Source organism: Syngnathus leptorhynchus, chromosome 16 (assembly GCF_054491065.1).
Source record: "Syngnathus leptorhynchus isolate UIUO chromosome 16, UIUO_Slep, whole genome shotgun sequence".
Taxonomy (NCBI): domain Eukaryota; kingdom Metazoa; phylum Chordata; class Actinopteri; order Syngnathiformes; family Syngnathidae; genus Syngnathus; species Syngnathus leptorhynchus.
In genome coordinates this window covers 8325104-8346939 of record NC_141210.1, presented here as the reverse complement: position 1 = coordinate 8346939, position 21836 = coordinate 8325104, and the positions used below count along the sequence as shown (strand labels likewise).

At 44.8% G+C, this 21836-nt stretch overlaps 3 protein-coding genes across 3 annotated transcripts; 1 reads left to right on the top strand and 2 right to left on the bottom strand.

Annotated features, from left to right (window-relative positions):
• The first annotated feature begins 850 nt into the window (after positions 1-850).
• On the top strand, positions 851-11826 carry tbl3 (transducin beta like 3). The gene is made up of 23 exons (XM_085934583.1): positions 851-1020; positions 1124-1175; positions 1270-1365; positions 1452-1499; positions 1561-1702; positions 1807-1891; positions 2005-2175; positions 2455-2530; positions 2652-2748; positions 2830-3050; positions 3162-3303; positions 3811-3869; positions 3961-4067; positions 4200-4335; positions 5312-5551; positions 5650-5720; positions 5824-5980; positions 8486-8544; positions 9065-9168; positions 9814-9885; positions 10068-10226; positions 10333-10426; positions 11233-11826. The coding sequence occupies exons 1-23, from the start codon at positions 989-991 to the stop codon at positions 11561-11563; spliced, it is 2751 nt and encodes a 916-aa protein (XP_085790709.1). The 5' UTR covers positions 851-988; the 3' UTR covers positions 11564-11826.
• A 665-nt stretch (positions 11827-12491) lies between these two features.
• noxo1a (NADPH oxidase organizer 1a) lies at positions 12492-16387 on the bottom strand. Its single transcript, XM_085933457.1, has 8 exons — positions 16250-16387; positions 16084-16164; positions 15944-16007; positions 15682-15865; positions 14717-14907; positions 14515-14628; positions 14308-14425; positions 12492-13754 (listed from the first exon to the last, which is right to left on the bottom strand). Exons 1-8 carry the CDS (start codon positions 16313-16315, stop codon positions 12821-12823), a joined length of 1752 nt encoding a protein of 583 aa, XP_085789583.1. The 5' UTR covers positions 16316-16387; the 3' UTR covers positions 12492-12820.
• A 1878-nt stretch (positions 16388-18265) lies between these two features.
• On the bottom strand, positions 18266-21271 carry gid4 (GID complex subunit 4 homolog). The gene is made up of 6 exons (XM_085933462.1): positions 20905-21271; positions 20429-20488; positions 19873-19980; positions 19680-19781; positions 19455-19585; positions 18266-19334 (listed from the first exon to the last, which is right to left on the bottom strand). The coding sequence occupies exons 1-6, from the start codon at positions 21127-21129 to the stop codon at positions 19271-19273; spliced, it is 690 nt and encodes a 229-aa protein (XP_085789588.1). The 5' UTR covers positions 21130-21271; the 3' UTR covers positions 18266-19270.
• Between the last annotated feature and the right edge of the window lie 565 nt (positions 21272-21836).

The following is a 21836-nucleotide window of genomic DNA, read 5'->3' as shown; positions in this document are numbered from 1 at the left end:
TCACATCATCAATGCATTTCGCGATGTAAGAGGTCACAGAGTCAGTATACTCCTCAATGTCCATCTGATTGTAGCAAGTGGCTGCCTGCTTAAACATTTCCCAGTCTGTAGTGCCAAAGCAGTCGCGAAGAGCATCAGAGGCCCCCTCAGGCCACACTCTTACCCGCTTGCGAACCGGCCTGGAAGCTCTCACTCTTTGTCTGTACGCGGGCATAAGCAACAAATATCGGCATAACGTTTTTTTTCAACCTTTTATTCAAACACAAACACATTCGATATAATAACACCGTCAACTACAAGCCAACAAATACAAAATTAAAACATCAATGTCGGCATAAAGTGTGTCGGCTGGCAATGGCATAGCGGCAATGCTGTCTGTCACTCACTCTTAAAGACCAATCAGCAGCGCCAGTGAGCGTTAGATGGAGGAGGGGCTTTACAAGTCAGTGACGTAATTTCCCGTTCACGAACAAGTCAGTAACGCAACTTCCCGTTCACAACCAGGTGAGAGACGGTTGCCAATGGATCAGTGAGTTGGTGTTGTATTATAGAAAGAAATGTGTTAATTACCCGAGCCAATTATTATTATATCTATAATAATTGGGGGGGTGGGGGGGTTGTGTAATTGTATTGTTTGAAGTGTATGGGTTGTTTCCACTGGATGTTGTAAAAAAAAAAAAAAAAAAAAAGCCGGATCAGTGTGTTTGTGCGCGTGTGTGTATGTGTGTGTGGGCGGGGGGGATTCATTGAACGATTTGTTTGAACGAATCTATTGAGTGAACTGATTCTAAAGACACAGTTCACCTAAAAAAATGGAATGCACATCACGAAGCAGACTGCCGTCTTATGACGTACAATTCTTGCGACTCTACCGTCAAACATGCGGGAAAGATGTGCCAACTGGAGCCAACGTGTGGAGTAGCAAATCTTCATCTTCAGTGAGCGTAATCGACTAAGTATAACGGGTTAAGATTGTGACGCACGCATCATGGCGAATAGCAACGTTCAATTCAAAACAAAGTAAGCTTGAGTCCCGTCGCACGAGTTAATGGCTCCACTCGATGAGCTAAGCTAAGTGTAGCAACAACTCACTGTCCTCTACCAATGTGTCATCTTTTTACAGTTATGCTGTTTCTAGTAAAATTGAGCCTTTCTACAAAGGAGGAAAAGTGCAGGTAAATTTATTTGTTCAACTTTTACTTCAGAGAAGGCTAATACTATCAAATCAGCGAATTGCCTTTCTAACAATTTGTTGTAATTCTTGGACAGATCAGCAAAGATGAAAAATATATATTTTGCACGTGTGGCTCACGTGTCAATGTTTTGGAGATCAACACAGGGAAGACCGTCCACAGCATTGAGCACGTAAGGCCGAAACACACCCAAGCAGTGACAGCACTGTCATCAGACGTGTTTTTTTTATTAACATTAATTTTCTCTCATTTGTGCAGGATGATCAAGAGGACATCACATCGTTTGCACTCAGCTGTGATGACGAGGTAAACTGGCATTTTTTTTTTTTTGCACGACTGTCTTAAATTGTTTTGCGTCCTTGCACAGATGCTGGTAACAGCCAGCAGAGCGCTCCTGTTGAAGCAGTGGGACTGGAAGAAAGCGGAGTGTACTCGCACTTGGAAGGCCATACACACGGTTCCTGTAGCCAGCATGACTTTTGACTGCACCTCCACGCTCATGGCCTCAGGTCAGCATCAATAATAAACATGTGTTATTTTTCTACTTCATACATTTCTCCCCAGTGCAAACAAATTGCACAATATACGTTGCGTGTCCTACTTGTGCTTTTAGGGGGCTGTGATGGCACTATCAAGCTCTGGGATGTGGTCAAACAATACTGCACCCACAACCTTAAAGGCTCCTCTGGTGTTGTACAGTAAGTGAGAAATGTAACTTTTTTTTATTTTCACATATGCATGTCAGTGCCTTCATTGTCATTCAAGCTGGAACTCAGTAACAGCAATTATGACATCAATCTTATGCGCGCAGCCTGGTGGAGTTCCACCCAGACATCGGCCGTCTGCAGCTCTTCTCGTCCTCTCTGGACTACGACATCCGGCAATGGGACCTGCAGACCAGCCAATGTGTGTGCGTGCTCAAGAGCCACTACAGCGCCGTCACTTCCCTCAGCTTCAGCCCTGACGGCGACACCATGATCAGGTACAAATGTTGAGTGAATCGAAATGTGCACATGCCAGTGTCGCCACGTGTACGCCATGACTCAACCAATGAAATTGTTTATTCGAAGCAACTTCGAGGTAGACAACAAATTGTGTCCTGAATAAGATTTGTTCAAGTTTTTTTACAGGTGTATTTTATCAAGAAAGCATGCAACAATCCAAAAACATTGATTTTTTTTTTTTAATTTACACATCACTAGTATTTCCCACTCTTGGGGAAACTCACATTTTTGTGTTGTCCACATTTGATTGTGTGTAGTTCAGGAAGGGATAAGATCTGCACAGTGTGGGATTTAAAGAGCCAGACGGTGAAAAAAACTGTACCCGTCTATGAGGTAAGGCTGCGGCAACTATTGGATGTGGAAAAAAAAAAAAAAAATCAAACTGGGATTAGCATTTTGTCTGCTAGTTATGAAAACTGACATCTGATGCTCAGTGGATTTTCTTTTTGTGCAGGCTGTGGAGGGCGTTGTGATCCTCCCTGTGACAAAAGACCTCTCGGAAATAGGAGTCCAGAGCAGAGACTTACATTTCGTCACAGCTGGCAGCAAAGGTTCAGCTTTGACCTGCTCTGAAATGATCTCAGAGTTCATTCCTACTTGACATGAAAACTCTTTCCGCTCTGCCCGCCCAGGGTTCTTGAGGGTATGGGAGGCCAGCACAGCCCGTTGCGTCTACAGCCAGGCCCGCCCGTCCACACACTGCTTTCCCTCAGAGGATGCGGAGGACACGGATGACGACCCCCGTGCTCTAACGTACTTGCTTCACCTGCCCATCTCTGGCAAGCTGGCGGCCGTCACCGCGGAGCACAACATTGTGCTCTACCAGCTGCCTGCTCTGAGCACGCAGCAACAAGTGAGTCACCTGAAGCTACTTTTGTATCACCATATTTGATAACACAAGTGCGATGGATACTGAACCGAGTAGGCAGACCTGCACCTCTCTGATGTGAGTTCTGTTTCGCAGTTTGTAGGTTACAGCGACGAGGTGCTGGATGTGAAATTCCTGGGTAAAAACGACAGCCACATCGTGGTGGCCACGAACAGTTGCCAGCTCAAAGTGTTTGAGCTGCTCACCAACAGCTGCCAGATCCTCTACGGCCACTCGGGTGAGTCACCAGCAGATGGCAGCAATGCGGCACCTGCCAGCTACTTTATCCCAAGAGTACATTTCAGGTAGTCAGAATAAATACAAGATGCACTTGGATTTATTCAATAACCTTGCTGTAAGCAGCTTGTATCCATGTACGAGAATGCTCTTTGTCCTCGCTACTAAGAAAGCTTTGCCCCAACATTATTATAGTTGACAAAAACAAACAAACTAAAAATTGAAAACAAACCTTTTCAAACAAGTGTTTCAAGGCACAAACTGCAAATATGGTCCATTTCCTGATGCTGTTATATAATAGTAAATGTTGTGTTGTGTAACAGTAGAAACATTCAACAAGGAAAAATCCCCGTGGGCAAGAATATGTAACAAAGCCTAAATAGCAGTGGTGTCTCTCAAGAGCCACACTGTTGTACCTGTAAGGGGGGGGGGGGGGGGGTGAAGATAATGTTGCGACAATTGAACTTAAAGCAGGTTGAAGGAATGTTCTGCATTTACTCCCTCACAGATACCGTGTTGTCATTGGACGTGTTTAAAAAAGGCTTTGTGTTTGCAAGCTGTGCAAAGGTGAGCACAAACCTACACAATGAGACCTTTCCAGCAAGTTGCGTCCACGCTGCTAACAAGTGTGCGTCATGTGGCGCATCACATTCCACAGGACAGATCCGTGCGCGTGTGGCACATGGACGCCGACAGTGGTCACGTGCGCTGCGCGGCCTACGGCAGCAGCCACGCCAATGCCGTGGGTTCCATTTCCTGTTCCAGGTAAAACTCAGCCCCGTCACGCATTGTGGCCCTGTTTGCAATGCAGGATGGGTAAAACAAGCCAAATTTGAGTTTCAAATGTGGTCAGTATAAAAAGAAAAAAAAGTAAGGCACCTTGATGTGTGCATGCAGGTTGAAGAGATCCTTCTTGGTGTCTGGCAGTCAGGACTGTACCGTCAAGGTGTGGGATCTGCCCGAAGACTTATCGGGCACAGGCACAGATTTGCATCAGCTGATCGCACGTTCCACAGAGAGGGCACACGATAAGGTAGGCCCACAATGATAGACGAGAGCAACAAGAAAAGACGTCACAGCAAACAGACTTTGGTCTATGTTCACAACTATTGAATTGTTAAGCATGTGTGTGACGTTAATGAGCTGTGCCTTATGTGTAATGGAAAGGTTACCAAGTTGTGTGTGCCGTGTCTGTGCTCTGATGAACCAACTATGTTTGTATAAATTAATAAGAGTATTTAGACATTGCTGTCTAGGGTTGATGTTGCAAGCGGCATTTTTCAGGTATGCAAACTATTCAGGTTGCTGTAATTGATGTTCATGTCAACCTCACAGATCTGAAGTTGTGCCTTTGAATCTTAGCTCAGATATATCGTTTGAATTTGAACACGTCAGCTTCGTTTTGAACACCGCCACATCCCCAATTTAAAGGGGCTGTGTGTACATTATCTTTGTCTAAATTTACTTCCAATAGTTTATTTCCAATTGGCTTATCAAGTTATAGCATACAATAATGGAAAAGGTTTTTAAATAATTTAACATGGCTGGCATTTATACAGGGGTGTGTAAAAGATGATCTTTAGAAGAGATAGATTGATCGAATTCTGGAGTAGTCGTCTGAGGGGGGTTTATTTATACTCAGCTAGCAATCGTCAGTCAAGTGCAGTCATCAAACCAGCTAATAACAACAGTGCATTTCTTCAACTCAAGTTTTCCGTGTTGGTCACATTGATGATGTAACACATCACTAATCAAGGCGTGCACAAAGAAAAAAAGTGATGTAAGAAATAATGAAAGACCGGCTTGTTTGTTCCGTTGTTAAATAATGATGACGATCTGAAGTATTGTTTCAACTCCTTGAATCAAAAGATCATTAAAAAATGTACCAATTTTGAAATGTAATTTGATTCTTTTTTTTTGGTTATTTCAAGATTTGGCTTGTCACTGAACCTGAGACAACTGTGGAAACAGGAAAGATGATCCCGATGCTTTGTTGTGTCTCACGGCAGGATATCAACAGCGTGGCTGTTTCTCCCAATGACAAGCTGCTGGCCTCCGGCTCGCAGGACCGCACAGCCAAGCTGTGGTCGCTGGCGGGGGAGGCCAGCGTCCAGCTTCTGGGAGTATTTCGAGGCCACAAGCGCGGCGTCTGGTCTGTGTGCTTCTCGCCCGTCGACCAGGTGCTGGCCACCTCCTCCGCAGATGGCACCGCCAAACTGTGGAGCCTGCAAGACTTTGGCTGTCTCAAGGTGGGCCGGTGGACACTTGGGCGACTCGCAAAAAATTCTCTGAACGCAGTGTTCAGTTTGACTCGGAAAGTAAAAACATGTGTTGTTGCTCTGGTTAGACCTTTGAGGGCCACGATGCATCCGTGTTGAAGGTCATCTTTGTGAGCCGAGGCACTCAGCTACTCAGCAGGTAAATAGCTGACGCCTTTGCTATGTGTACACAAAGGTAACCAATTGGTAACAACAAAAACTGCCAGTGCCTAACAAAATTCCCACCGGCACTTTGTCCACAGCGGCTCTGACGGTTTGGTGAAGCTTTGGACCATCAAGACCAATGAGTGCGTGAAGACGCTTGACGGCCACCTGGACAAAGTGTGGGGGCTACATGTCAACAGGAAAGACGACAAGATGGTGACCGGGTCGGCCGACTCCAACGTTATCGTGTGGATGGTAAGGGATGCTTGAGATGAAGTAAGATAAGATAAAGTCAAATAAATAGACACTGCTTAACAATTAGACAGTCATAAAATGTGGTCCACTTGCTAGCAAAATTTAGTTTACCGTAATTTTTGGACTATAAGTCGCACCGGAGTATAAGTCGCACCAGCCATAAAATGCACAGTAAAGTGAAAAAAAACATATATAAGTCGCACCGGAGTATAAATCGCACTTTTTGGGCAAATTTATTTGTCAAAATCCAACACCAAAAAAAGACATGAACCAGCAACAACAGGCTAAACGATACGGTATGCTAACGTGACATATACACAAACGAGGAGCTGAGAACGGGCCTGACGTAACATTCAGAGTTATTCAAGTAAGTATTACATAAATAACACGTTTATCAAACCATCTGTGTCACTCCAATTCATTAAATCCATTGATCGTGCTCTATGTAAACAATACGCGCCGCATATGCTGACGTCGGACCCGTTGTAAGTTGCATTTCTAATTATTCCACAGACCCATATAATGATATAAAGTATATTTCAAATAACTATCATATTACAACAATATTATCAAACCATCTGTGTCACTCCAAATCATTAAATCCATCGATCAAATTCCTCGTTCTTTTTGTCAACAACGCCGCACGTGCGCTGCAGAGATCTAGTTTATAACTATATTGTAGCGTTAACAAAATACCAGAAAAGACATGGGTTTGGTAAACGGCTCTTTATTTAACAAAACAAGAGTTCAACGAGCCAACAACTACTGAATTTCCAGCCACGGAGGTGGAAGAGAACTCCATAAATAGGACCGGGCATGCGGAAAAGCCATGTCCGAGCCCCGGACAGCCACCCGGCCGAGCGCCGGCCCCTGACTTCCATCCACGGAGGTGAAAGAAAGCTCCGTAGAGTATGACCGGGCGTGCATAAAAGCCATGTCCGAGCCCCATCCACCGTTCCCGGACAGCCACCCGGCCGAGCGCCGGCCCCCGATTTCCATCCACGGAGGTGAAAGAGAGCTCCCGTTGAGAAGGACCGGGCGTGTGTAAAAGCCATAATAGTTTTTCAAACCTTCTGTGTCACTCCAAATCATTAAATCCTTCAAATTCTTCGTCCTCCGTGTCACTTACAAACAAAGCCACTAATGATGCCGGTAATACGTGGGGCCCCTCGTCATCTTCGTCATATCGTCATCCCGTCATCGAATCCTTTGCCCTTTATGTAAACAACCGCCGCGTTGCACAGGTGACGTCACTTGCAGTTCAAATGACAGTAATCCCTTGCTACATCGCGGTTCGTTTATCGCGGTTTCACTACATTGCGGATTTTTGAATTTTTAAAATTTGTGAAAAAAAATCACATAAATCGCTCCTGAGTATAAGTCGCCCACCCCCCAAACTATGACAAAAACCACAACTTATAGTCCAAAATTACGGTACTTTACAATAGTAGCTAACTAGCTTTAGCATCAGCTAGCAAGCCAACTTGCCCACAGAATAAAATACAAAACTATTTTTGTAAATTCCTTTTCTTCTGTTTTCAAGTGACCCATTCCCAAGATCACTATCTTCTCATTAAGCAAAAACACTGCCAATCACCCGCACGTCCCTAAAACATGGGCACCTGCAAGTTTGTGACAAAACCAAAGTTGCATCAGGTGAAAGGCGTAGCAAATATATTTCCCCTCTATCACTGGTGTCAAACTCAAGGCCGGGGGGCCAGTTATGCCCTGCCACATCATTTCATGTGGCCCGCAAAGACAAATTGGGAAAGGACTACGTGTCAATACTAAAATTAGAAATTGTATTCAGTTTGAAAAAAAATAGAAATTGCTGTCAATTTGTATTACTATTCATCTTTTTATTTATTTTTTTACTAGTTTTTACTAGTCTATAATTTCAAAACTTGTTGTTCATCAATTTGGTGTGTAACCTATACTGTATATAATATAAGGTGTTGACAGTCGTAATAGCTCTCCGAAGGAAACTATGACTATGATGCGGCCTGCGACACAAATGAGTTTGACACCTCTGCCCTATATGATGGTCTTGCCGTGGATGTGTTTGGCTAGGCGTGTGTGTGTGCGCACAAATCCTCAGTCTGCACGTTGGGAATGTCTTGCGGTTGACACTATCGGCTTGTTTGTGGCTGCATTCTGATCTGAAAAGATACAATTCCAACACATCCTCTCTGCTTACTCAATCATATGAACCGGGTCACGCAGATAAAAATGAAGCGGATCACTTGAACCATGTGCAAGGAGTCCTCTGTCACCTACACAAAAGAAAAGGAAAGTCAAAAGTACAGCCAATATCCATCTGTCCGTTTACTACAGCAATGGAGAATTTCATGTCTTAAATGTCACTAATACATTTTGGAAAAGTCACACATGCACATGTAAATGTTTGTATGAAAATACTTCCTCCAAACAAAACCTCATGTGACCACAAGTCATATTTGACTTTCTCAGAATGCCAAATTAACGTGACCTTGTGTCCTTTACCAGGATGTGACACAAATGGAGCTGGCCGAGGAGCAGGCTAAGCAGGAGGATCAGATCTTGAAGTAAGTCGCAAACGGCACAGCTTCTTCCCTCTTGAATGTCAGCGGTTGCGCCATCTGAACGAATCGACTGTTTTCGGGCAAAATTTCCATTTCACGCAAACAATGGCCGGGCCCAAGACCGGTTACCCGCGTGCCTCGCCATCACACGCATGCGTGTGCTCAGTCACGCTTTCATAAGATGAAGTCTTTTTGTATGACAAAGCGGACACATGATCCATATCAACCTCCGGAGATCGAGTTACTTCCTGTTACTATATATACACACACACACACACACACACACACACACACACACACACACACACACACACACACACTGCAGCAGTAAGAGTTGTCATTTTGGTGAGAGTCTTGAAATGGAAACTGGAATCTTAGAATTGGGTTTCGTATGTCTTTGTGCTTTCAGTAGTGAGCACAACAGAGGGTTCAGTTCAAACTTGCAAGAATTCACTCTGGTCTGTCTACTCTAATAATAGTTCACGCAAAACGCTGTTCTTTGTCCTTTCCTGTTTCTGCGAAGGCAGCAGGAGTTGTCTAACCTGCTCCATGAGAAGAAATACCTGAAAGCGCTGGGGCTCGCCATCTCGTTGGACCAGCCGCACACCGTGCTGTCTGTAATTAAAGGTACTTCACCTATTCATAGCTTTTTGTTTATCTTGCGCCAAAATGAAAGGTCCCATTTGCGGCTCGAAACGGAAGTCTATTTTCAGTGCGTGCCAGGAAGAATATTCCTCTGGTTGTGTTCAGGGGAGCGCTTACGATGGAATACCACTATTCATCATTCTGCTCTGACAAGACAAAAACAACTGCAAACTGTATTTTAACCTCTAATTCATCAGTCACTCATCAGCCTGTCACGTCTCAATGTTCTAAAACCAGTCGAGTTGTTTGTTTTGGCCTTTGACGATTAGAAAAGGAGCAAAGGGGGAAGGAGAAGAATATTTAATTTAATATTAATAATTATATAATCTTTTTTTCTAATGTTAATAATTATATAATATTTTTAGCTCAAATCTGTGGTTCTGCCTCTATACATTTTCCATTTCTATGCGCACAATGTCACAACACATTGGGAACAATGTGGTTCCACAGGTACCCGCCGCGTCAAACAGTCTGAACATTCAGCCTATGTTCTACTCTACGGTTGCATGTCGTCTGCGCACATGTTCAGTCACGTGACATTGCGCAACACTTTGGCGCAAATGGTCATGCTTGTGTGCCAGGTCTACATCCTGGTATTGCCCTAATTAACTTGTCTCTTTCACATAGCAATCCGTCAAACACAAGACAGTCATGAGCTTCTGGAGAAGACAGTTTTGAAACTTCGAGTGGATCAGAAAGGTAAGGGAAGAAATAAATAGATAAATGAAAAATAACATCTTAAAAATGGAGCGAGCGGGGGGAACTCAGAAAGTGGGAAAACTATCTCTTCTGATCATTTATCAAAGACTTGCACGATTGATAAATGTACTGTGTGGCGTCATCCAATCGCCGATCCCTTTTGATGTTGTCGTGTTTCCTAGAGTCGCTGCTGCGTTACTGTGGGGTGTGGAACACCAATGCCAGGAATTGCCTGGATGCTCAAGCGGTGCTCCATGTGCTGCTGACACATCTCCCACCTGAGGAGCTCCTTCAGTACCAGGGCGCCCGTACTGTCGTGGAGGGCCTTATACCCTACACAGGTCAGTAAATTGTCAGTGCAGCACACTAGCATAGAAAAAGATGGAGTCGGTGCAGGATAAAAAGTCACTTTTGTTGCCTTCTTAATTGGCTTTTTCTGCCTTCCAGAGAGACACATGCAGAGGATTGACCGTCTTCTGCAGGCGTCCATGTTCCTTAACTACATGTGGCAGAAGATGAGAGTGACCGGAACAGCTTACAGGTGAGAGATACTCGGCTTTCCCATGAAATCTACCAAACAAGTATAAAAAGCAGGAAACCCAAGTGAATGAATAATTCTAGTCAGTCAAAAAAAATCTTTTGGGATAGAAGCCACACCCCGACTACATAAGCATCTTACAACAGATTTTTGTCACACTTAAATCACACAATCTCTGGTGCACAGTACATGATCTAGCCTGACGATGACAGGAGTGTGAGTCAGCTAGAGTTGATTGATGTCAAGAAGAAATAGCGAGTCGGTTAACTATACGAACGCTCAAGATGAACTTTGGCAGTCTCACAGAGCAGAGCGACAATAAGTATTGTTGGATGTTCTCCTTTTCTGCTCGGCTATGCTAATTTTTCATCTATGGCGTTTTCCGTTTTATGATAGCATTAAGTTAGCGCACTAATGGTAGATTGTAGAGATGCAGTTGGCATGACTTTGAATTACCATTTGTGACAAATAAACGACATGAAGCCACACAATTCCTGATTTGTGAACTGTCCCCTGAAGTAGATATGAAAATTCTACTCATCTCTGTTCACATTTTGTTTTGGCATTCGTCATTGAAAGGGAACATTTTGTAACATTCATAGCTGATACAAACTGGTTATGGTTATACTACAGAGAAATCAAACAAAATTCCATCTGCCAATTTTTCCGTTCAGATTTCCACCTTCAACTTGGTGGACAAACAAATGTGGTAGAAATCTATCAGTAATCTGAATTTCATAGTACAGTGTTTTTCTTTTTAATGCACATGGCATATAAGTGTAATATACATTTCCCGTCCTCTCTACTAGTATGAGCCAAGATGAAGAAATGGACACCACACCTCTTGGCTCCGGACCTGTATTTATGATTGACAAGGAGGGGGGAAAGCCCAGCGGCAAAGACAAACGAGAGGAGGACGATAGCGGAAACGATGAAGATTCAAATTGTCCCGCCGAGGAGGACGAGGAAGACGACGAGGAGGTGAGCGCCGCCAAGAAGGCCACCACGTATGGCAACCCCCGTCCTGAGAGCCAGGAGAGCTCTGAGGAGGAAGAAGACAAGCAGAAGCAAACGACAGTGTCAGCTGCAAAATGTCTCGCAACTTCCTCTTTCCCACAAGGCTCGGCTCTCGCTAGCTGACAGATATCACCAAGTTCCCGTGCACACCTGCGCTCAACCAGAGCAAGAGTGATATTTGACAGTTTACACATTAGCTGGGCAGCGAGTGATAGAGCAGGAAATGACAGCCCAGCTACCAACAATGATGGATGTCTTTGTTGTCCTTGATGGACCGGCTCTTCCGCAGTCAAGCGAGATGGGGTGTTTTTTTTCTGTGTGGTTATGACATAACTGTGCATGTTATGCTTTTTAATTAAAATCAAACAGCCTGAATTTTGTTACAAGCAGATGTGTCTTGACATTTTCTTCATCCATAACGTGACATGTTTTCATGAATGAGCATCACTCGCGTCTCTAAAACTGCTGCAGCTGGCCTGGGATCAAGCAAGCCGTTTCACAACGCAAACACAAACAACAAAAGCAAAATTAATAGAACGGGGTCAGTGGTAGTTAGTTTACATTGTAGCCCATGTAGTTGGCTCTTGTGCACCTTATTGCTATCGAGCAAGAAAGCATAGACAAATGCCTGTATATTATAAAGACAAAGATCAATATCTTATGTTTGTACAGCTTGTGTGGAAATGGGTGAAAATGTTCATACTAAAAACAGGAATAATATAACAGTAGATGTAATAATGAAAATGACCTGTTTTAACATAGGCTAGTGGTTTACCTATCTGTGTAGCTGGCGTAGGACTGAGTGAAAAGGTTCACGATCTATTACGGGTGCATGATATCATAATCAGCCTGTTGCTAGTGGAGTGTTTCATTTAACTTGCCTTCCCACAGCTGCCCAGGAAAAAGCTCACAACTGAATGTCAAGGAAATGGTAGTGTAGTGGTTCATGTCGCTGAGAGTTCCACCATCGAGGATCACAATGAGGAAATTGTCTGAACCTAAGTTACCGTATGCGGTATCTCATTCCTATTTAAGTCACATTACGCCCCAGTGCATTTCATCACCATGTTTTTATTTGGTTCCAAGCAAACAAACCACAACACAGCCAGTCTATTTCAAGCATTCGTAACACATGCCAAGTATTTTTGGGTATAAATGTGGAAATGCATAAAGCACAACAGACGTTTTCCAGTACAGAAAATATACCCTGACGAGACTGGAAAGACTTGAGCGTCTGTGATGGTCCTTAGCTGCAATGGAGCAAGCTAGTATACTGTAATACAATAAATACATTTGAACAAGTTTGTTTGAGAAGTCGACGTGTTGGTGTGACTTCATCATTGTAGTTGTTTGATCAAAATTGTCCAATGTTGGCTTCTTCTACCGAGTCTGTATGGGAGTCGGTGTCGGGCTGGGAGATCTGTTTGCATTCTTGCGGGTGATGGTTGTGCAACGACTGAGGATCTCCTCGGTCTGCGGCCTGGGTGGCACCTTGGGTGCCGAGACGCTCTTGAAGATGTTTGGGTCAGAGACGGCGGGCATTATTTTGCCCCCTGTTGCGCTTTGTGGGTTCAGTGTGTTCCTGGATGGCGGCGGAGGGGTGCGGCTGTGGCGCATTCGGTAATTGTCTGTGCTCATGCTCAGGCTGATTGTTGTGCTAGCCGAGGATGAGTTGTATTCGTCGCTGCTGAAGTCGCTGTCGCTTGTGAAGTCGTCCTCGCTGTCCACGGTCAGGCTCACGGGAAGATCGTTCTCGTCCTCGTTCCTCACCAAGATGATGGGCGTAGGGACGTAGTTTGCACTGGGAGGTGAGGCATGTCCTCGGTTGGAAGGTGAGGTATGTACTGGATTGGGAGATGAGCTGCGTCCTGGATTGGAAGGCGAAACGTGTCCTTGGTTTGGAGGTGAGCTGCGTCCTGGATTAGGAGGTGAGGTGTGTCCTGCACCGGGCGACAGGGTGTGTCTTGGATCAGGAGATGGGCTACGTCTTGCATTGGCGGGTGGGACAGGTTTCGGCTTGGGAAGTGAGATGGGGGGTGTCGGCTTGGCGGCGGGCCGAGCGGACACGGGTGGGCTGAGGACCTCGAGGGATCTAGACAATTGCCTGGTCAGGGGTCGGGGGTTATGTGAGCCAGGCCTGCTGGTGATCGATTGTAGTGTTTCCTGAGAGTGGCTCATGGACTGTGCCTGCACTGCCAGATTGGTTGGGGACAGAAGAATGGGGCTGCTGGGCCCGTGGTGGCCTCCCCCCATGCGGATGTGGCTTGGGGGCTTCAGGTACATGCTGGGGATGTAGCCGGCCTTGCCTTTGTATCTGCGGAAAGTCAGAGGTTAGTTCAAATCTACAAGTATTGGACTAAGTCTCTACACTGTCAGAAATAGGGACAAGTACCCTTGAACTTAGTCCAAGGCTGCAGCTATGTTCCCAAGTTCCCAGTGGGGTATGGGTGTGTTCCTTAGTCCGTTCAAGTCTTTTGTCTCAGGACTACAAAAGCAAGACCTTTGAGGGTAGCACCCCATTGGCAAACCGTTGTACCCCTCGGGTCAGGTTGGGTCCCTTGTGCACCTAGTAATCACAGTCATAAATGACTGTTTGTGCCTTGGCTTGGGATGTAAGTTACAAACCCTAATCCTACACTTTTATATCAGCCTAACATCCCAGTCCTCTAAGAAAGAAAGCTGTACCCTTTCCAGCACCATGAATTGTTCCCTGGATCCAGTTGAAGGTTTCTTTTATCATTGGGTACGGTGATAGTTTTGACCGTTCAAAATATCAATGCTTCCATAGCACCGCAATCCTAGTGTGGTACCCGCTGACACAAATTACAAGCCTAACACTGTTGTATTAATACGCTGGCCAACAATACCTGATGAGCCACCAGCCGTTTTCGGACTTCTGCAGGACCTCCACCGAGGCACCGATGCTCACTGTTATTTCGTCATCTTTGTTGGATTTGTAGCTTTTGGTCACGGTGTAAAACAATCCTGATGAAGATAAAGAGTCAAACTCAGTGTGGCGTGTTCAACATATTTGAGAAAAGGACATGGTGTCGCTGGTGGTTATGACATTGTACCTCTTTCCGGAAGTCCATCAATGTTGTCCTCCTCCGGTTCGTCGTCTGTCCTCTCCAGGTACGGTGCAGGAAACCAGGCCAAGCACTTGTCTTCATTCTCCACAAGCCACCAGCCTGAGGCCAGCCACAACGAAAAACCTCAGAACTGGACGCTTTTTCGTTTTGCCTTGCGATCCAAAGTCGACAAAGCTGCTTAGCTTACCTGCTTTGTCCTTGATGAGCACGTCGACTTTTTCATCCACCACCACTTTGAAGGGCTTGTTCTTGGTGTCCTTGGTCTCGTAGGGGGCCACACACCTGTAAGTCTCCGTGGAAAAGGGCTGGGTCACGTTGCTGCCCTGGCTAAAGACTTGCTCTTGTTGGGTTTGGGTTTCAGGGGGCATGATTATGACGCTGCGGGTGGAAAGACAAACTAGATGTAAATACAGTGCAGAACCAAGCTCCAAAACACGGTTTGTCGGTTCAATGAAGACTTAAAATAGTTCTTAGGAGTGAATGCTTCTTTTTCAGTATGTGCCTTGCGATTGGCTCTCATCCAGGTCAGTGTGTGCTCCACCTTTGGCTCAGAGTCAACTGCCATTACCCTCAAGAAGTAACAAATGGACTCTTGGAAATAGGCCTCAGGCGAAGCTGCGCTGCCATGCTGCTTGTTCACTTCACTAAGGCGTGTACTATAATCATGCCTGCAATCATTGTCTCACTTGACATACTTGGCGCTCCAGTTAGCGCCTCGAAATTTGCAAAGCACTCTTAAAGTCCCAAGTCCCAATGATTATCGTCACACACACATCTGGATGTGGTGAAATTTGTCCTCTGCATTTAACCCATCCCCATGTGATTTTGATCCATCCCCTGGGGGAGAGGGGAGCAGTGAGCAGCAGCGGTGCCGCGCTCGGGAATCATTTGGTGATCTAACCCCCCAATTCCAACCCTTAATGCTGAGTGCCAAGCAGGGAGGCAATGGGTTCCATTTTTATAGTCTTTGGTATGACCCGGCCGGGGTTTGAACCCCCAACCTTCCAGTCTCAGGCGGACACTCTACTACTAGGCCACTTCCCAATCAATTCATCTTTCCCTTTGGATGGCTCGAATCCTCATGTTAGTCATTAGACTTGATGAGTCAGCCACGTGTTTGCCTTTATATGTCAATGAAAGGATCACGCTTACCCGTTCCTGGAGTACTCTGGCTGCAGCTCCTCGCTTTTGGGGTGGAGAAACTGGATGAGGTGCACTGACTGGTTGACCTGCGGATCGCAGCTCAGCAATTCGTTGCAGTACCTTTGCAAGGGCTTCAGGTAGTTCAGGGACTTGGAGGGGCCGTTCTTTGGCCCTGTTTTGGCCTTCTTTGTGACTAGAAGCATATATGACACTCAGGTCAGGGCCACCGCCGTCATCGACAGCGAGGTTGAGGGAATGTGATGATCAATACCTTTAAACTTAGGCACGATTCTTTCTGATTTCTTTGTGCCGGGGAAGGCTTTCTTTATCAGCTTCTGTAAAGCAAGGCAAGGTGACGCAGTTAGCTGTCAGAAAGTGTCTTGACACATTCAGGAGGTGTTTTGCACTTACATGCATTTTCTTGAAGTCCTCAACAGTCCTGTAGATGACAATCTCTTCCTCGTCCGACCAAAGAACCGATGTGATGTACATCTGGAGGAGCAAAACGTCACATGTTAAAGCTTTTGGGTCAGAATGCTTCCAAAATTAAGAGGGAGAAGAAAAGCGGGCTCCTTACTTTTTTCTTGTCCTTCTCCATCACTCCGGTTAAACGGATGTTGATGGGGTACCTTGGCGATGACATGACAATTGCAAAGTCCACCGACTACGAAAACAAGAACGAGTCCACCTGTGTTTGGGAATGCAAGGGACAGATGCTCCACCGGTTCATTTATACGCGTTCCACCTGCACAGGTGTGGCTGCGTGACGCAACAGAAGTATTTGTGACAATTACGGGAAAGTCCAACCTTGCTCTAACCCCGCAGCACGTCAGAAAAAGGACAAGTAATAAGTTAAATAGTTATATATAAATTTGTTAAATATTAAATAGTTGAAAAAAATAAGAAAAGGGTCAACGATTTTTTTAGTTTTACAATTCAATTGAGAAAACGGAACAAAGATAAGTTGTCTGTTCTGCACGTTTCTGACCAAATTATAGTACTACGACAAATGAAAGTCAAAAAGTGAATTATTATTTTAAAATGATCAAAATCAACTATCTGATTGAAGCAACGCATCAATGTTTCAGTCAAATGGCAATAACACAGTTTGATAGTATTTTTTTTTCCAAAGGAATGACCTCACTAATTACAGCGCAATTAACTTTTGATTTGGATTTACTGGAAGTTGCATCGTGTTGTAACCATATTTTTCACTCCCCACCAGCTACTTGAACTTTTTACCATGTATTGTCCTTGATGAGCACTGCCAAGGAACTTTGTTGAAGTGAGCTGAGAAGCTTTGTTTGGACAAACATAGTGCTTTGGTGCCGCCTTGTGGCACATTGTTGCAGAGGATTGATGTGGATATGAGATGAGGAGCCCATTTAGAAGCCATTTAGACCAGACAAAATGTAACATTAGCGTATGGCGCTGCAGCAAACAAACTTTTATGTCTGACTTTCTTGCCAGTCTCATTGATCAACTTGGCCAACTTCAAACCAAACCGAAACAGGATCAGTCACTGCAAGAGAGCCAAAACCGCCACCACCTCTTCTGCTCAGAGCTAAATTGAACTCTGACTAAACCTTTAATGAAAAACTTTACTTCCTTGTGCTTCAAATGCCAGCTTTGGTTTCACTTTCATGCAGGTGAAATAATACCTTAAATAGTTCACACCATTTGGTGTGTAAAATTAGATGGCAGCTCATATGACTACCAAGTCTGACCTGAGTTTGTGTGGCAAGAAAAGAATGAGAAGTCTGCATGAATAAGGAATAGGAATGAGAAGGAAGCGTTGCAGCGCTGTTGGCACTTCCTTGCTTTTGCCTGTTTCCATGGCTGCGGCACGTATGAAACGTACTTGGTCCGTGGAAGTTTTCCACCCACTCTGCTTTTTACTCCGTTTTCTTTTATCTGAGATGCGAGTCATTTTTTTCCCACGGAAGAGGATTAGGGCCAGTGAAGAAAAAACCCAAAGGGGGTTGACAGGATTCTGTCTTTTTTAATTCTCACTTTAAAGTCAGAATTCTGAGAATAAAGTCAGAATTCTGACTTTAAAGTGACTTCAAAGTGAGAATTCTCTCTTTTTGACTTTAGTCAGAATTCTGACTTTAGTCTTGGTATTCTGACTTTAAAGTGAGAATTAAAAAATTTAATTAAATTTCCACTTTAAAGTCAGAATTCCCAGAAGAATCCTAACAAGAGAATTCTCACTTTAAAGTCAGAATTCTGAGAACAAAAAATCAGAATCCTGTCACTCCCCCACCCCCTTTTTTTTTTTCTTCACTGGTCCTAATCCTTTCTCATTGGCTGGCATATTAAAGTTTCATAATACGTAATATGTAGCGTGCCAAAAAATTCAGATTGACTGATTAGGCCTCTTTAGAGATTAGAGACGTGACTTGAGCTCGGCCCTTCAATCGCTGTGACCGTCGATGGTATATTTGGCACACCTACCAGTTGAATCCAGTTAAGGCCGTGAAGTCATCCCACCACTGACTGACAGTAGTAATTTATACCAAAGACATGCAGCGCCATACTGACATCTAGTGGACACTGCACTGCAGGTGAGTTCAAATGCAGAAACGCGTGATACACACAAATCTTTATTGCTCCTCACGCTTGGTGCAGCACACACACCCAACATTTTTTTATGTGTTGTATTCCAGCAAATGTCACACAAGGAACATTTTGCCATCAGTCATAAATTCAACAGATCCTGTTTCCCCAAAAGTCTGACAATATTGTGTTATGATGTGAAGCACCAGGTTTAGAATGTACTTTTAAGTTGAAGTTTGTCAATTTTACAAGAACACCTTGAAGATTGTTTCAAGCTCAATCTTTTTTTTAGTGACGCTTTCAAAAAAACTGACCCTTGCTCCATTTCTTCACAAACTAACTTTCCCAGCAAGGCAAAGTCTTTGCCACTTCAACTTGCATGATATTGACACAAATGGTATGTGATGTTACATGGTTCTTCAAAAATAATAATTGTAATTTGCCTTGATTAAAAAAAAAAGTCATTTTAAGACTATTTGATGAGTCACAACCTGATATGGTTATTGATCATCCAGAGTGCGTGACAGTTGTTGATTTTCAAATGGAGGGATCGTTGTTGTGTTTGTATCATTGCCAAATTTTTCCGTGATGTGCTCTGTAAAGCGTTGTTACGTCAACAGTTGTTGTGAAAGCACTAGATTAGAAAGATGTCTTTAGTCTTTTAAATCAAATAAGAAAAGAAAGGGCTGAAAGGCTTAGTTCAACTTTTTGTGAGTAAATGTTGCCTTTGTAAAACATGATCAAATACCAAAATCAAGTCAGGTTGGCAAATGAGGTCAAGATGGGCATCGTCAGGCTTTGCGGCCACAGGGAGACCTTTTCATCGCGTCTGTTAGCCTTCGCGTCTTTAGCGCAGGAGTCGGAGAGCGCCTTCTGATTTGGTGGGGGGGGTGGGGGGGGGGTTCACCGAGCTCCATTCGAGACAGCAAGTGGCTCGCTCGCTTTCCGTATTTCTTGATGTTGTTTTTGGGCATCCCATTGAAGACAGGGGCAGCGTGAGCTGAACCTTCCTTGACAAAAACATTTGTCGCTCGTCTTTTCAGCGGAATTCATAAATGGGAATACTGTGCTCTCGGACGTGGCTCAGGTTGAGGGACTGATACCTGGAAAAAAAAAAAAAAAGATATCAACATTGTCGGTCAAAATCCTCATCTACAAAATGGCTCCTTTTTGAGAAATGTACCCAGATACCCATTTCAATCCTTCATAATGCAGCGACTGACCATTCCGAGCTCCTGTGGTAGTAGTAACCCTCAATAGTGGCCGAGGACTTCTGGAAGCAGATGTAGTAAAAGCCTGCAAAGGACGCGCCGCTGATATCCTTGATGGTGTGATCGGGGACCAGGAACTGCTCCTTTGTGAGGGCAGAAATGCAGGGTTCAAGGTTCACAATCAGGAGGACAAAGAGATTATGTTAAGGGTCACTGAAAAAACACTTGGGGACTGACTTTCCATCTCATGAAGACATAATCGCTGCGTTCCAGCGCATCGTAGTCAAAGTCATCAGAGTTGAAGCTTTTGGCCACTTTATAAAATGGCTGAAATTTGCCCTGCGGGAAAAAGTACCTTCAAGTCACGTCAGACAACCGCCGATCAAATGTCGCACTCCCTGGTGGCGGTCATGGAAGAACGGGGACGTACCCAGTGCTTCCTGTCCACATCTTCGTCAGCATCCCACTTCCTGGTTAGAAAAGGCCGCTTTCGGCTGATGATTTCACCAGCAAAGAATGTCGTGAGCGTCGGATACTCCTGGTGGCAAAAATTTAAGACGTTAGCAAGGCAGGCAGGAGAGGCGATATTGGCCATGCGTCTGTTGCTACCCAATTGTAGAATACTCAGTAAATACTTGCACTGTCGTTTAGCATTGCTGTTTTTATTTTATTTTATCTTATTTTTGGGGAGAAATTAGAGCAAATATGTGTTCCCTTTGTGGCAGTAAACACACCACTTCAAATTAGACGCGAGCGCAAGCTGACCCGCTGACAAGTTTCACCCTTGAACAATCTGTTCCACTTGTCAGGCCCCCCTTGAAGTATTACATAATGAAATGGATACGCACTTTTCTCAGAAATTAGGGCAGGCGTGTAGACCTTAAAATAGATATTCGCCCTCATCCGGGTCACCTGGCCTGCGGTGACCCCTCAATAAGATAACCATCACAAGTCCTGATGTCAACTAAATGTTTGAGCTCGCTCACCTCCGTCAGGCCGCTGATCTTCAGATATCCACACAAGTAGGAGTCCTCGGGAGTCACGTGCTAGAAAAAAAAGTCAAGAATTTTAGTGAAAAGTGTTGTTACTAATGTGTAATATCTAGTGTATGCCGTCAAACAAAGTGAAGCTGCATCCCATTTTCTCATGCGCCTCCATTGTAGGGGGAAAAACTGTTGCAAATCGTGCTAAATAAATAACCGTAAAGTATCAATAATGATAATAGTCGATTCATGTGATAATCGTTTCATGTAAAGTTGTAAGATATGATACTAAACAATGGCATTTCAAATGTCACACTTGCATTCAACCGGTCGCTAAACTAGGTCAGTGTGTTGCTATTGGATGTCAAGTAAGCCAACGTCGACGTGCCAAGTCGGTCGCAAGTGGACCTCAAAAGAATGCCATTTGCACGAGAACAAAAACGCAAACGATCAAAGTTAAAAGTCAACCTGATACATACCTGCAAAACCACATCCACGTCGTAGGCGTTCCCTTTGCTCTTCTGGTAGCCTCGAAACTGGGCGCCACTATACAGCAGTGACGTGGCCACGCCGGGCTGCTGCCCATTGATCAGCCCAGGAGGGACAAGCGAGCCCGGGGATGGACGGGCCGCGTCGAAGGCAAGGCAGCACTCGACTGGGACGGGCATGGCGAGCGGCAACGGGTCACCGTCGGCTACCGTCATCAACTTTGGAGCAGCCGAGCGCTCGAAGTCGCCGAGGTCCAAAACTTTGAACTATTTCTTTGGGCTGGCGACCTCAGTGCAACTCTGAATGGAGAGCTCCATTTCCCGGAATGTGATTGGTCGGAAGCGGAGGGCTTGAGCTGAGTTTTTATATCGGGACTGTCAAACCGAGAGGCATTATGGGAATTGTAGTCATATGACGAGATACTAACAAAAAAAGCACTGTCAATTTCAGAAACCTGAAACACACTTTTACGTTCGCTCCCCTCGGCGGTCGCAGGTACTCGCCTGTCTTGTGTGCCGGCACCGTCAGTTCAATTCCCGCGATGACGATGTGCGTGTGTGACAAAACGGAAAAAGCAAATAAGTTTGCTCCCTTCATCTCATTTTTAAACTTTGGCAAAAATATGTGATAATAGTTGTGAATTAAGGGTTACCTTAACCTCGTCAGGGTTAGCTTCAACAACAGTTAGATTTTTTTTTCTGGAACGTCATCGCTAAATTACAACACACGGTAGGATTTGAGCGGCTCGCCTCACAGTTGGGAGTGTGTGGGTTCGATTCCACCTCTGGCCCTCCCTGTGTGGAGTTTGCATGTTCTCCCCGGCCCGCGTGGGTTTTCTCCGGGCATTCCGGTTTCCTCCCACATCCCAAAAACATGCTTGGTAGGCCGACTGAGCTCTTCAAATTGCTCTAGGTGTGAGTGC